This window comes from Octopus bimaculoides, chromosome 4, assembly GCF_046866305.1.
Source record: "Octopus bimaculoides isolate indiv1 chromosome 4, ASM4686630v1, whole genome shotgun sequence".
Classification (NCBI taxonomy): Eukaryota; Metazoa; Mollusca; class Cephalopoda; order Octopoda; family Octopodidae; genus Octopus; species Octopus bimaculoides.
In genome coordinates, this window is record NC_142931.1 from 125,365,481 (window position 1) to 125,381,835 (window position 16,355).

The 16,355-nt window shown below is 37.7% G+C and overlaps 1 protein-coding gene across 1 annotated transcript in view; it reads left to right on the forward strand.

Annotated features, from left to right (window-relative positions):
• Positions 1-16,138, forward strand: part of LOC149136224 (uncharacterized) — a 41,738-nt gene extending 25,600 nt beyond the window's left edge. The window contains exon 2 of the mRNA XM_089350118.1: positions 10,064-16,138. Within this exon, the coding sequence (XP_089206244.1) occupies positions 10,073-16,138 (6,066 nt within the window). The 5' untranslated portion in view covers positions 10,064-10,072. The remainder of the gene's footprint in view (positions 1-10,063) is intronic.
• Positions 16,139-16,355: the final 217 nt, after the last annotated feature.

Here is a 16,355-nt window from a genome sequence, read left to right on the forward strand (position 1 = left end):
TACCATATATCGTTCTCAGTGAAAGCAAATCTTCAGTTTCATAAGGATTGTGGTGGTGAGATTAGGCATCTGTGATTCTGAAGCATATATTAGTGGCATAAACTAAAAACAGAAGACAATATATGTTAAATTGTTATAATATTTATAATTTATGTACAGCTATAAGGCGGCGAGCTGGCAGAAACGTTAGCATGTCGGGCGAAATGCTTAGCGGTATTTCGTTCGTCTTTACGTTGTGTTCAAATTTTCCTTTCATCCTTTCGGGGTCGATAAATTAAGTACCAGTTGCGTATTGAGGTCGATGTAATCGACTGGCGCTCCTGCCCCCAAAATTTCGAACTTTGTGCCAAGAGTAGAAAAGAATCGTCATCACTCTGGACAAAATACTTAGCAGCATTTCGTCTGTTCTGGGTTCAAATTCTGCCGAGGTCGACTTTGCCTTCCATCCTTTCGGGGTCGATAAATTAAGTACCAGTTGCGTATTGAGGTCAATGTAATCGACTGGCGCTCCTGCCCCCAAAATTTCGAACTTTGTGCCAAGAGTAGAAAAGAATCGTCATCACTCTGGACAAAATACTTAGCAGCATTTCGTCTGTTCTGGGTTCAAATTCTGCCGAGGTCGACTTTGCCTTCCATCCTTTCGGGGTCGATAAATTAAGTACCAGTTGAACACTGGGAGGGGGGGGGTCGATCAAATCAATCTGTATCACCCACCATATAATTGCAGGCCTTGTGCCAAAACTTGAAAGCATTATTTATATACAACTATAAAGCTGCAAGCTGGCAGGTTCTTTAGCACGCAGGACAAAATGCTTAGCAGCATTTCGTTCGTCATTACGTTCTGAATTCAAATTCCGCCGAAGACGACTTTACTTTTCACCCTTTCGGGGGTTCGTTAAATAAATACCATTTGAGCCCTGGGGTTGATGTAATCAACTAGCCTCCTCTCCCAACATTTCAGGTCTTATGCCTAGAGTACTTATTTACTGGTATAAGATCGATTTTTCCTGAAGCTTTGTTTGGAAAGCCTTCCGGTTTAAAGGCAAAGCCGACCTTGGCAGAATTTGAACTCAAATCGTAGACACGAACGAGATGCTGCTAAGCATTTTGTCCGGTGTGCTAACGATTCTGCCACCTCACCGCCTTAATAATGGTTTCAAATTTTGGCACAAATCCTGTAATTTTAAGGGGAGAGGTTAGTTTATTACAGCGACCCCAGTTATCAACTGGTACGCATTTTATCGCTCCTAAACGAATCAAAGGTAATGTTGACCTCAGTGGAATTTGGACAACCGAGAAGATAATGACGGACAAAATGCATCGAAGTATTTTATCCGGCGTGGTAACGATTCTCTCAAATCACCGACTGTAAATTAATAATTCTCCCTTATATAAAGCACAAGGCCTGAAATCTGTGAGGAGAGGACTAGTCAATTACATCGGCCTCTAAAGGTTGAAAGGCGATCTCGGTGGCATTTAAACTCAGAACGTAAAGACGAACGAAATGTCGCTAAGCGTTTTGTCCGGCGTGCTGACGAAAATACCAGTTCGCCGCCTTTAGTTGAAAATCAATAATACAATGATATTTGTTTCATGAAACCATGTTAGGTTCTATATGAAACTTCTCTTGAGACAATTATTCTGTTTCAATATTCTTTTCTACTCTAGGCACAAGACCTGAAATTTGGTGGGAGAGGGCCAGTCGATTAGATCGACCCCAGTACGTAACTGGTACTTAGTTTACCGACCCCGAAATGATGAAAAGCAAAGGCAAAAAAATACCACTAAGTATTTCGCCCGGCGTGCTAACGTTTCTGTCAGCTCGTCGCCTTTATTCTGTTTCAATCTTACCTGCTGTTCTTCACCATTTTAAAAGCAATTGTTGAGGAATTCAATTCAGTTTACAGTTGAAACAATCCGAACACTAGCTTAAAGTAAAGAGAGTGTGGGCAGTTGAAGACATAGTAGGTCGAAACATTCCACTGACCGAGGTTTTCCAACACAAAAGCAATCTGTCTGTGGATAGAAATATACTCTCTGTAACATTAATAGCTTCACTGTTTCTGAATTCTGAATTTGGTGTTGGGTTGCTGATCGCTTCCTCAGGTGAATCTTAACCAAACCAAGTAAAACTAGATTGTACACCAAAATCGACATAACATACCCTAACTTCCATTTTGCACCCCGAACAACAAATCTTTACTTTGCTGTGTTTGCAACATGCTCCCAGATTAGATATAACCACAAAAATTGATCCCATATCGCATGGGCTACTCAAGTGCACAAGGCATCAAATTTAGGGATTATGTAAAGCTGACTTCAGTACTTGATTAGTATTTGATTTATCGAGCCGCAAGAAAGAAGTAGCTGATATGCCCCACGGGATGTGAGTCCCTCGCGTTAGTCGTAGAGTGTTTCAGGTATTAACAGCGGTACGGGCTCTATCACCTACGTCTCTGTGGTTAGAGTGAAGTAACGGTTATGGATGATACCACAGTGGCCAGTTATCACATTTATTCGGCTATCTGCGTTGTTGTTCTAATGTAACAACATTCTCCTTGTTGAACACACCCATGAATGAACTATATTCAGATTAGAGTCTTTCAAAAGCCGTGGAATGGTGTGACTGTCTAAATATAAATCATCTTCACGTGTAATGATGTCATGAAGTCGATTCCTAATAGAATTGTTGGCACAACGTCGTGACATACGACATGTCTTGGACACATTTTAAACCTGACGGGGCCAGTAACATTCCAGGTCCGACCACAGTCGATTATTTTCAGAGAGGGAGAGAGAGAGAGAGACAGAGAGAGAGAGAGAGAGAGAGAGAGAAAGGAGGGAGTGGACAGAGATAGACAGACAAGAAGACAGAGAGAGAAGTAGAAAATAATCGACTCTGGTGTAGGTCTAGTAAATTATTTAACAACTTCTAAAGGCTTACCACAGAGCAATGTACCCGACGCTCTAATGTATCTGCCAATTGTGCTTTTCATACAAATGAATAGAGATATGAACTAACTCTGCATACATCAGACTGTCTCCTGTTGAAATGCTCAATCCAGAGTTGAACCCGACAGCAAAATTTGTGAAGCACAGTGAGATGAAGTGTGTTTATACAACAGTGGGTGCCGTGTTTAAATGAGATTCTGGTGTCCATGTGACAATAAGATTTAAATTGCATTCGAGTTGGTCCAGCAACTGATAACCAATCAAATCACGTAACGTCCTTCGCAGTCGTGTTTACTCACACTGATCTTTTCCCACAAACAGCAACTCCAATGTTGTATCGTCGCCGTTAATGATAAATATTTGGTCATTTGACGGTCGTTTACCATCTACCACACACACCACCCATACATACTACATACATGAACGCAGACGGTGGTGCACACACAGACACACACACACACACACACACACATGAACGGAACCCCCACCCCCACGATTCCAAACACACGCATGCACACACATGTATACAATTTTATTCACATTTTTATAGTCTTTAGGTATGTATGTATGTATGTATATATGTGTGTGTATGTATGTATGCATATATGTATGTATGTATGTATGTATGTAAGTATGCATGGATGTATGTATATATATATATATATATGTGTGTGTGTGTGTGTGTGTGTGTACGTACGTACCCTCAGCATGGCCACAGCCTTAGCGATGAGACGTATAAAAGAATATATGTATATACATATATGTACACATACATACGTACATATATATATATATATACATATATATATATATATATATATATATATACATATACATACACACAACACACACACACACACACACACACATATATACATATATATATACACACATATATACACATACACTCACAGACACACACACACACACACACACACACACACACACACACACACACACACACACATATATATATATATATATATATATATATATATATATATATATATATATATATACATACAAATGCATATATATGCATACACGAAGACACATATTTATGTATACATCATACATATATATACGCACATACACACTCACGGACACCTGTGCATATGTACACGTATCCATGCAAACATACCTTAACTCACACATACACCTGACTTTATTTTAAATTAACAATCAATGAGATTTTCTACTTTCTCCTCGTCTATTCTCACACACCAAATAAAGAAATATTCACTGCAGATACGATGAAGGTAAACAAAAAAAAAAAAAACTATTATCTGTCTGTCTGTCACTCTTAGAATCCTCCTAGCACTTACCTATTTTTGTGATTGTCCTTTTGTCATTTTTGCTGTGTTCGTTTCTGTGGAGGCGGTGCAGGGGCAAACGCTGGTGATAGTGGTGTTCTTGTTTGTTAGGGTTACAATAAAGACTGGATCTAAGCTAGCACAATGCTAACGTTGCTAATTTTAAGTCATTGATTTTCAAATCTTCCCCTTTCCATTATTCAATTATTTATTTTTCTCTCAATAGGGACAGTAAAAGAAAGTAAGTAGATCTTTACATCGCTTTCCCTAACGTTTAGTCTACTTCCTTGGAGAAGCGATCCCTATTTTTCGTATTACCCCTTCCTCTCTTTATCTCTATGTCCCTCTATGTTGTATGCTCCCGTGTTTGTGTGTCTATGTAGCTTTCTGCTCAATTGTCTTTTCCTTTATTGTTCTCTCGCTATGTGACCTGTCTGTCAGTCCTGTCATCATTGTAAAATATTTCCTGGTTCACTCACGGTTAAACACCGACAGAGGACAGGTAATTAATTCACACCTGGTCAATGAGATTAACTAAAGATCTTCAAAAAAAAAAATATATATATACATATATATATTCTCTATCATAACGGGTAGCGTACCACAGAAAAATTGAACTAAATCAAAACAACCCAACGGTACAGTAATAACCTTAATTATAATTTTTTTCTTTTTTATCTTTTACTTGCTTTAAATATTGGACTGTAGCCATACTACAGCCTTCAAGGGTTTAATCACACAACTCGACTCCGGTATAAGTTTTTTTTTCTATTGGTCTTTTTTACCAAACCACAAGATGAAGGGATGTAAACAAACCAACATTGGTTGCTAAACGGTGGTGGGGAGAGTAAACACAAAGGCACGCAAGTACACACACACACACACACACACACACACACACACACACACTTATATATACGATGGGCCTCCACTCAGTTGCTGTCAACTAATTTCACTTCCAAGGCACCGGTCGGTTCGGAGTAATAAGAGGCGAAACTTGATCAAGGTCCGTGCTGTGGGACTGAACCCGGATATCATGTGGTTGTAAAGCGAGCTTGTTGACCACACAGCCATGTCTGCAACAAGTAAAACACTTATATAGATGTGTGTGTGTGTGTGTGTGTGTGTGTGTGTGTGTAGTGAGTGAAATTCATAATGCATTTTCGACTTCTACTTCAAGTCGTACATATCTAGGTGCAGTCATGATTGTGTGGTTATAAAGCTTCTTTTCACAGTTTGTTTCTGAGAGCGTTTCCACTCCACGGTACCTTGAAAAAGCGCCTTCAAAAATAGCCCGTGCTTTACCAAAGACGTCATATGATTCGGCTGCAATTTCAAAGCAGGAGCAAGGTCCCTTAATGCAGAAGTAACAGAAAAGGAAGTTTCCTAGACTCAGAGCATTCACAATAGCCGGAACTTTGCCAACTCTCCCAGTTTAGCAGTTATGCCCAGGTTTCGCAGCTTATGACGCATCAGGCCATGATCCACGCTTTTGCGAAGTCAAGATATATTACGTTGACATCTGAATGGTTAAGCAGCTGCTTCAAAACCCAGTGATAGCGTCCTTAGAGCTGTTTGAGGCAGGTGCTTCCTAGACGGAAGCCATGCTTTGGATCGTTCAAGAAGTCATTTTCTTCTACTACGTAGGTTATCAGTTTTATTCTGACAATTCGTTCCATGACTTTAGTGATATGTAAAGTCAGAGAAATTGAGAAGTAGTTTTTAGCATCTTCACTGCTCCTACCTTTATGGACAGGCGTGAAACAACTTCTTTATTTTTTTTTTTAGGTAGTTTACCAATTCAAAGGAAATATAAACATAAGTGTGTATGTATGTGCGTATGTGTATATGTATGTATGTGTGTATGTGTGCATGTGTATGTATGTATGCGTACTTTTACTTGATTATCATGTCTTAGCATTCTCCATTTAATATGTTAACACCCATTTTCTATACAGTACATCTAGTTATTGTTTCTGTTGTTTAGCCTTAGAGTAATTCTGAACCAATAGATCAATGATCAAGTGCTTTACAGCTGAGCCCCTCTATAATATGTTGCCGTTGATTCCATCAACTATATATTTGCTTTACATTAAGTGACCTTGTACTAATATAAGAAATCAATGTTTTTCTTTCCTTTCCGTATTCGCCAAGGAAATAAAGAAAACAGACGCTTGATAAGATGTTTCTGCATTACGGCTTCAATCCCTGCTGTCATTAATGGTTTCAAATTTTGGTACAAGGCCGCCAATGTTGGGGAAGGTGGGTGCGGAAGTTAATTGCATCGACCCTGTGACCGACTGGTGTTTATTTTATCCTTTCCGGATAAAAGGAAAAATCGACCACACCGGAATTTGAACTCAGGCAACCCAACCAGAAATGAGTAAATGAGTACTCTCCCCTTTCTCTTTCTTTCAAAACCTCGATGTTCCGCTAGGTCAATGATGGGAAAGCAAACAGTGTGTTCTAAGGAGAAAGAAGATATCATCTGCTCGCCGCTTTATAGCGAAAGCGTGATGAATGGTATCAAATCATGCTTGCTTGCGAGTGACATCTATAGTCACTAAAAGTAATACAGAGAGGAAATGAGAGAACAGAGAGATCGAGAGAAAGAAAGAGCAGAGAGACAGAGAAGAGTGAGTGAGTGAGAGTTGAGCAAGTAAAGGAGAGAGAATCGCGCCTGTGCTTGCACAAACGAATACACATACAGATCAAAATCATATGCTCGACTAATTTTGTATTGATAGAAGCGAGAGCATCTCATATTAATGTTGGCGCAGTGAAATTGCGTCATGTTTGTTTTCTATTGTTGCTTTATGTTTATGTCCAAATTCATTTCCCGTTGCTAAAACATTCCCATCGCATGTCCATCATAACAAAAATATACAATAGTCCCCAGAGACACATAAATATAAAGCATTTAAGTATATAACCAGGACAAGCATCATACATAATAAAACCAGCAATGCATACAGTACGCATGCATGGTGTATGATGGATCTTCTGTCAGCTTTTGCAAATAGCGTTTCAGTTGTTCACTGAACAGAAATATGTATACATTGTATTATAGTGTTAGCGTTAAGGCGTTGTGCTGGCAGAATCGTTAGCACACCGGCATTTCGTCCGTCTTCACGTTCTGAGTTCAAATTTCACCAAGTTCGACTTTGCCTTTCATCCTTTCGAGGTCGATAAAATAATGGCCAATCAAACATTGTGGTCATCGATTAGCAATCGTCTAGTCCCCTACTCCAAAATTTCAGGCTTGTGCCTATAGTAGAAAGGATCATGATTAAAGCAACGAATATTTAGCACGCTGGACAAAATTCTCTGTGGTATTTATTCCGGCTTTACAACCTGAGTTCAAATTCCGCCGAGTCGACTTTGCCTTTCATCCTTTCGGGGTCGATAAAATAAATACTAGTTGAGCAGTGAAGTCGACTTACCCCTCTGCCACAATTGCTGGCCTTGTGTCAACTTTTGAAACCATTATAGTGTTAGCGTTAAGGAGTGAGCTGGCAGAATCGTTAGCAAGACGGACAAAATGCTTATCGACATTTCGTCCGTCTTTATGTTCTGACCTCAAATTGTTATATATAAAAAGAACATAACATAATCATAGTTCCAAATTTTGGCATAAATCTACTAACTTCATGGGAAGTGTGTAGTCAGTTACAACGCCCCACAGCACAACTGATACTTACTTTATCGGTCTCAAAAGTATGAAAGGCAAAGTCGATCTCGGGAGAATTTCAACAACCAGAAGAAATGCCGCTTACATTTTGTCTGATCCGTTTTCGATTCCGCCAAAAGAAAGCAGGAAATAAAATAAAGAAAGAAGAAATTCATAATGGAAATCAAAAGTAAGGTTACGAAATGCGGACACCAAAAGTATTGTAACCTCGACCGGTCGATAATATGGAACAATCGAAAGCAAATATTTAGATACAAGTGCTGTGTTATACAAATCCTTCACGTTGGAGATAATTGTACGTCACTGTATAAAATACAAGAACGCGGAGCATAAAATTAATAGAAAATTGATATTAATATTTGTATCTTTCTATTCCCTCATGTATCCTAAGTGCTTTTTCTTACATATTTATAAGATTATATTATATGCATTCACTATCTATTGATCAAGCTGTGTATTTCTACAACATAATTATATATATATATATATATATATATATATATATATAATGAAATCACTCGTCGAAGATGACGTATAAATGTTCAGTTTTTTTCATTTCATTTTATGGGGGTGAACAAATGATTTGTTTATACTGATCAAATGTATGTACTGTAGATTAACCCACTCCCACCATCAGTTAGACGATGCCTGAACAAACGCAGCACGGTGTACCACACATCAGGTGTCGAAGTGATCACAGAGAAACATGAGATTGTTTTGCTCAAGAACACCACGCACCACTTGGTCTAGGAATTGAAACTACGATGCAACAGTCGGGCTGAGCCTGAAACCATGTGGTCAAGAAGCAAATTTCTTCCCGTACAGTTGTACTTGTGACTATAATAGGTTAAAGTTTTCAAACTCATTTCATGCATCATATCAAATTGTTTTACGGTAATTATCTTCATTCGTTGTTCAGTTATTCAACTATTCGATTACCTGCGTTTTCATATTTAAACTGATAATCTAATTAAGAAAGTCATAAACAGTTAATTCTTTAGAATGTGATTCAAGCAAAACACGAATATTTGTTTCGGTTGTTCTTTTCTACTCTAGACACAAGGCCCGAAATTCTGGGAGAAAGAGCCAGTCGATTAGATCGACCACAGTACACAACTGGTACTTAATTTATCGACCCGAGAAGATGAAAGGCAAAGTCGACCTCGGCGGAGTTTGAACTTAGAACGTAAAGACAGACGAAATATCGCTAAGCATTTCGCCCGGCGTGCTAACGTTTCTTATTTCTTTATTGCCCACAAGGGGCTAAACATAGAGGGGACAAACAAGGACAGACAGAGGGATTAAGTCGATTACATCGACCCCAGTGCACAACTGGTACTTAATTTATCGACCCCAAAAGGATAAAAGACAAAGTCGACCTCGGCAGAATTTGAACTCAGAACATAGCAGCAGACGAAATACCGCGAGGCATTTCGCCCGGCGTCCTAACGTTTCTTCCAGCCCGCCGTCTTACTACTTGCTTCGGTTGTTCATCGATAACATGTCTCTCTTCTAACTTTAGCTATTTCTTCAATAACTTCAATCGTTTTCTAATTTATGGTGAAGGTCAGTGCATTCGTTAACATGTTTGTGACCACACAACCATGCTTGCACGTATTACGTGCAAGCATGGTTGTGTGGTCAAGATGTTTACTTTGCAACCGCATGGTTTCGAGTTCTATCCCGCTATGCAGTACATTGGGCAAGTGTATTCTATTATAGTGTCGGGCCGACCAATTCTCTGTGAATTTATTTGGTAAGCGGAAAAGTGGAAACCCATAGTGTATACACACACACACACACACATATATGTGTGTGTGTGTGTGTGTGTGTATACCACCACTGCTTAACAATCGGTAGAAGGGATTATTATTATTATTATTATTATTATTATTATTATTATTATTATTATTATTATTATCATTATTATTATTATTATAAAGGAAATGAAATAGAACCAGTGTATGTGTTAATCATTGGCGTAATGGCTTCCTAAGTTACAACAAAAAGTTTTATTCATATAAAATCACAAAACTACTGTAACAAAACCAATTTTTTGTTCGCCTATTTATACCTCAACTAACTTTTATTTTGTTTTCTTTTACAGAGTACTACAATGGAATTACCGTTCTTTCATTTCAAACAGTTTGTAGTGTTTCTATGCTATCATATGCTACTTATTCTGACGATCGAAGTACCGGTTTTCGTGTCGTACAGAACCACGTGTCCCATGCACCTCTGCCAATGTGTGCTCAGCGTGCGAGAGGAAACTATCAACTGTCGCCAACTGCATTTATCTTCTTTACCTTCTGTAAAACCATCTGAAAGACGATTTAAAGAAATTTCGCTCCGACAAAATAACATAAGAGATCTTCCTAAAGACGGTTTTAAAGGAATTCAGACGAAGATTCTTGATATTTCTTCAAACGCTATTTCTTCTATTCATCCAAATGCGTTCGAAGGTCTTCAGAATAATCTAGAAGTGTTACGTCTCGGTCTTTATTCGATGAAAGATTTCCCAGACACGCAATTGAGCTCACTGCACCATTTGAAACAACTTTACATAACTGGTTGTTATTTGCCGTCGATTTCAAAGGCTTTGTTTTCTTCTTTCACACAGTTGAATGAGTTACATTTATCATCTTGTAAAATCTCTCAAGTTGGAGAAAAAGCTTTCTCGGGAATCAAAGAGTCTTTAGTGGTACTTAACTTAATGGCCAATGAATTAACAGACATACCAAGCAAATCTCTCAAAGGATTTAAGAAGCTTAAAAAGTTGATTCTGTCACATAACAAGATCATGTCGCTTCCGGCTGAAATATTCCCACCGCTTAGTCACGTGTATCACCTTGACCTTTCAAACAATAACATTTACGATATCAACAAATATGCCTTTGTAAACATCCGTTCGACATTGAAATTCCTTGGTTTACAGAAGAATCAACTAAATGATAAAGTGTTCGAATCGCTAAAAAATCTTGCCAATCTAACTCGGTTAGAAATCGGAAATAATGTTATCAGTAATATTAATCCTGGCTCTTTCAACGAACTCAGTGAACTTGCTTTCATTGGTTTGCAGTCTAATAATATAAGTGAAATGAATAGAATGAGTTTTAAAGGGGTCGAAAAATCCCTAAAGGTTTTAATATTCAGTGGAAACCCCTTAAAGGCAATTCCCGTCGGTCTGTTTTCTGGTTTTCGCCGTTTAATACATCTTTATCTCGACAATACATTGATAGGAAAATCTCTAAAATTAAACAGCTTCCAAGATCTTGAACAAAGCTTAGAAACTTTAAGTATGCAACATGTTGGAATGGAATTTAATAATTTGCAATGTCTTCGCAAACTAACCAGGCTAAAAGTAGCCACATTAAGTTATAATTCAATCAATTTCATTCCTGATTTCTCATTTGCTGGTCTGAAAAATCTCCGCCGTTTAGATCTTACCGGGAATAACTTGACGTATCTAAGTGATAATTCACTGAAAGGTTTGGAAAAAACACTTCGACAAATTATTCTTAAAATGAACAAGATAAATATCCTATCAGAATGTACTTTCTTCGGCTTCAGAATTCTTAGAGATATTGAATTGAGTTCGAATCCTCTTCAATGCGATTGCAACTTAGCTTGGCTCATGGACTGGGCCAATCGCCATTATGGTAGATATCGTAAAGGAGCTCTCGATTGGCAATGCCAAAGCCCTCAACGTTTACAGAGGAAATATTTTCGCTCCTTGGAAAAAGAAGATTTTAAGTGCAATAGAACCCAAAAGTTTTCAAATATCTGTACAAGTTTATCATTGAGGAATATAACATCGACTGCTGAAGGTCGGATTCCATTGAATCATCTCCGCAACAATGTTTCAACAGATAGTTTCTCTTCTGTTCATATTAGTTTTATGCAGCAAAAGAAGACGAAAAGTTCCACTCATATACCAAATTTCTCGATAATTATCTCAGCAAGCACAACTGAAAGTTCATTTAATAATTCACAAAGCCATGAAAGTTTAGTTGAACGGAAGATTAAAACCTCAAACATTGGCCATCGTTTCAGCGTAAATAAATTGAAACCTTCGGGAATCAAGAGATCTGTATTTCAGGCCCACCGCAATGATGTTAGTAGTACAACCGTCAAACCAAGAAGTACCGATCACCATAAAAACAAATCTGAGAAATCAAATAACTTTGGAAAAAACGCTAAGCAATCAACGAATGTATATGATAAAGCCATTACTAAGAATCTAATTCTTCAAACCAAAAATAATGGAGTTCCTGCTGTTGTCAACAATAAACAAAAAAATGGTAAGCCAATAAAACATAGTGCTCTGAAGCCTATTATCTTTTCCGCTTCGGAATCTCCGAGGAAGTTGGTTAGGAATTTACAACTAGATGCCACAAACTTGGTAACGAAAAGCCGTGGTTCCATTAAATCGATTACCTCGACAGAGAGTGTTGGAACCAATATAATAATGGTTGCAGTATCTGCAATGGAATTGTCTCCAACTCTATCTACTTCGGATGACATTAAATTATTCGACAAGAATAACATTGTTATCGGAAATGTCACAGGTAGTACACCGATAATTAACCCAACAGGAGGTTTTAGTAACGGCAATGGTAGTAATGGTGATGCTGCTGATGTTAGTATTGATGGTAATGATGATGATGATGGTGGTAATGATGATGATGGTAATGATGACGAGGATGATGATGATGATGGTAATGAGGATGATGATGTTAACGATCATGGTGTAAGTACTAAAGATGGAAGTAATAACACTGATGACAGCTACTATGATAGGGCAGTAAATAATGACAATATTTTAACAGTTGGTGGTCATGGCCTTAGTACTGTCGATGGTGTCAGTGACAGTAAAGACACCAGCAGCAGCAGCAGCAGCAGCAGTAGCAGTAGTAGTAGTAGTAGTAGTAGTAGTAGTAGTAGTAGTAGTAGTAGTAGCAGCAGCAGCAGCAGCGGTAATATTAAAAATATAAAAAGCCACAGAAACATAAATAATTTCAAGACTAAAAAATACAATAAATTAAGTGGCAGAAATAGGCGGAAAATGACAAAGCAAGCACTGCCAACGAGCATTTCTCTTGTTTCTACTCCTAGTTCTTCTCTCTCACTTTCCTCTCTTCCATTTATTTCAACGTCTCTTCCTCTTCCTTCTCCAATAGTGACGATGCTAATGAAAACCGAAAAGCAAAACAATACAAAAAAACTTACGAATGACTTCTTATTGGATAATGGTGAAATAGATCCCCTTTTACTAGAAAACACCGTCACAGTGACCCATAAAAAGGCATCCACTGTACCCCTAAAAATCAATCAGCAAAACTCTGCTCCGAAAATCAATCAGAGTTCTTCGACTGTAAATAATATTATCCTTGGAATGAAATTCTATGACTCAAATAAGGCTCAACAGCTGCGTACCTCTATGCCACCAGTTTCTAAGCCGGATGTGATTCAAACATACCGTCCATTTGTTTCTAATTCAACGACTGCTTACTTTCTATCTTCATCTCTTGGATCACTGTTAAGCGAGTCAATAAATAGATCATCGATGTTATCCCCCCAAGGAAATCTGTCCATCCTTTTATCTACTTCCAGTGAATCGTTCTTATCCTCGTCTATTAACACGTTATGGGAATCGGAGTTAAGTAATGTAAAGAAAACGTCTTTCGATATGTTGAAATCATCAGAACATTTGGAAAGTCAGCTTCCTGTTTCAAAGAAATCGAAGCATATAATAAATAATTTTCAGAAGAAACGAGTTAAGCATCGATTTCGATCGAGTGCTCGAAAATCTCAAAGTAACTTAGAAACGTATACATACCCTTATGTAGTTACCAGGTCTTTAGAAGAAAATTCTCGAAGCAGAAAAAATGTAACTCGTAATCCGAGAAGTTATGTTACTCGTAAACACTTGCAATCAAGTACAAGAAAACAGACTACCAAGCAAAATAAGAACAAACCTACTCGTCCCTACAATGAGCTAAAAAGTAAAAAGTTATCCACAAAACCAGTTTCGAATGTGAATAAAACTACCCGAAAGGAGAGAAATTCTACGCATAACGTGTTTACTTCCCATAAGATTTCTAACGCTAAATTTTCATTTGCAAAAAACGTTTCTGTTCCGTCGTCTTCAACAAACAAATCTACAACGAACCATGTTTATAAAAGGCCCCGGTGGGGAATTACGCCACCTAAGGAGTCGACAATTTCTCGGCCAACTTCTTCGAGAAGGAAGAGAAAGCAGTTAGTTGAAGAAGATCAAGTATTAAGATCTTTATTTTCTAAGGTGTCTCCTTTGAGAACATCATCTTCAATAATTACGGTTTCAGTCGCGAAAATGATGGGAGATAAACATCGTAAAGTATCGTCTGCCAGTAAAGTATCGTCTGCCAGTAAAGCAGACAGGACGACTTATGCAACGAAGCCATTTTCATTTATAACTCAGTCATCTAAACCAAATTCAGTCGACAGTTATTTCTCTTCTACAATAAATTCAGTAAAGATGTCACTGAAAGTAACTAATGGAGACAAAGAGTTGAATATTAGAAAGATTCCGAATCAAACATCAAGAGGATTTCATATTGATAACTTGAAGGCGAAACAATTCAAGTATTCTTCCACGATGGGGAATTTACAAAGCCATAACCACGCAAAACACATTACGTTATCTCCTAACAATAATAACAATTTTGCTGCTGCTCTTTTGAAAGAAAGACGTAAATTCAATAAATCAGTTATAGATAATATGATTAGTGAAGATAAGCGAATTGATGTTGAACAGAAAAACAAAACTTTTGATAATAAAAGGAGTCTCTATGCAAACGATAGTATAAAAGCCGTTCAGTTATTAAGGAATGAATCTTTTACAAATGAAAGAAAGTTCACGAATGAAACTGTGATAAGTATTTCACAGAAATTCAAACGAATGTCTACATCCAACATAGAATCATTAGATTCAGCAAATGATAAACCGTATACAAATCCCACCCATGATTCTAAGTGGAGAATTGGTAGAAACATAGGAAATATGACACAGTCGTCACTAATTCAAAAGAAAATATTAGTAGAGGATAATGTGAGAAATAGCACGTCAAATATCAATTTATTACTTGGAAAATCGTATATATCAAACATAAAGTCTATCACAAATAAGCATGCTCAGCTAAGAAATAAATCGAAAGATAAATTCAAGTCATTTGACGAGGCTAGAGAATCGCTGAAGCAGAAAATGAGAATGGAAGTAGAGGGAAATATGAGAGGCATGCTTCAGTTGTCTAAAAACAGCAGTAAATCAATAAACACAAATAGTTATCAAGATCGAATTATAAACCTCGATTTGCATAAAATCAAAACAAATTCTTCCTCATCCGTTTCGCTTGAAGTTAGATGGAATGTATCATTATTCCATATATCCAAAATTACAGGTTTTCGCCTTGTGAGTAAAGCAACAAATGGCTCGTTCGAAACCATAATTGACACATTACCTGCCGATAGTACTATTTATCGTCTATCAGGCCTTAAGTCAAACATTTCTCATTTCATCTGTATCGTAAGTCTTCTTTCAAACGAAACAATCTTCGCTAAAAACTGCTGTAAAATTTACGTTAGTGAATTAAATCCACTCGCGCCTTTATCAACATTTACGCCGAAATTAACTCACAAAGTGACTCGGATAATCTACAACGACTGGTCATTGGCTTTTGTAATAATATCCGTAGTAGGAAGCCTCTTACTACTGATGTTTACCATATTTGCTGTTCTAATATCAGTCCGCTTGTGTAGAAAACTAAATAGCAAAAGAAGCAAAATTAAAGAAGCTAAATCCTTAAAAGGGTCGGACAATTCCTTCATATCAGACGAATCATTCGGTTCGTGGTCTGACATTTTCTATTGTTCCCCCTTTAACGACAATTTCCCTGGTTATCCCATGTCCCACAATACCACTCTCTCCACACTTTTTTACAGTAGTTCCGATGAGGTGGATACAGCCGAAGATACCGTAAGCGATTTTAGCACAGAAAAGGACGATGATATCAACGAAACATCGAGTGCAATTTATGACTACGATAACATGAACGAATGGGCTATTGCTTTTCAACATGACCCACTACCAGGTCAAAAAGTCTGGTCCATTTCAAACTGGACTTACAGTTTAGATGTATGAGAGGCTCTACTGATGTTGTGATCTTCAATGTTGAGTTCTGCTTAAATATATCACACTAATATTAATTAGTTGTGTGTTCAATCAGTGTTAAACTCTGAATGTCCATCAGATGATGACAGCATACTTCTAACAAGAGGAGGAAGACAGCAAAAAATACAAATCCTTGTCCCGGTGATATTTTGAAAGAACCTTTCCAAAGAAAAGTTATACGTGAGAA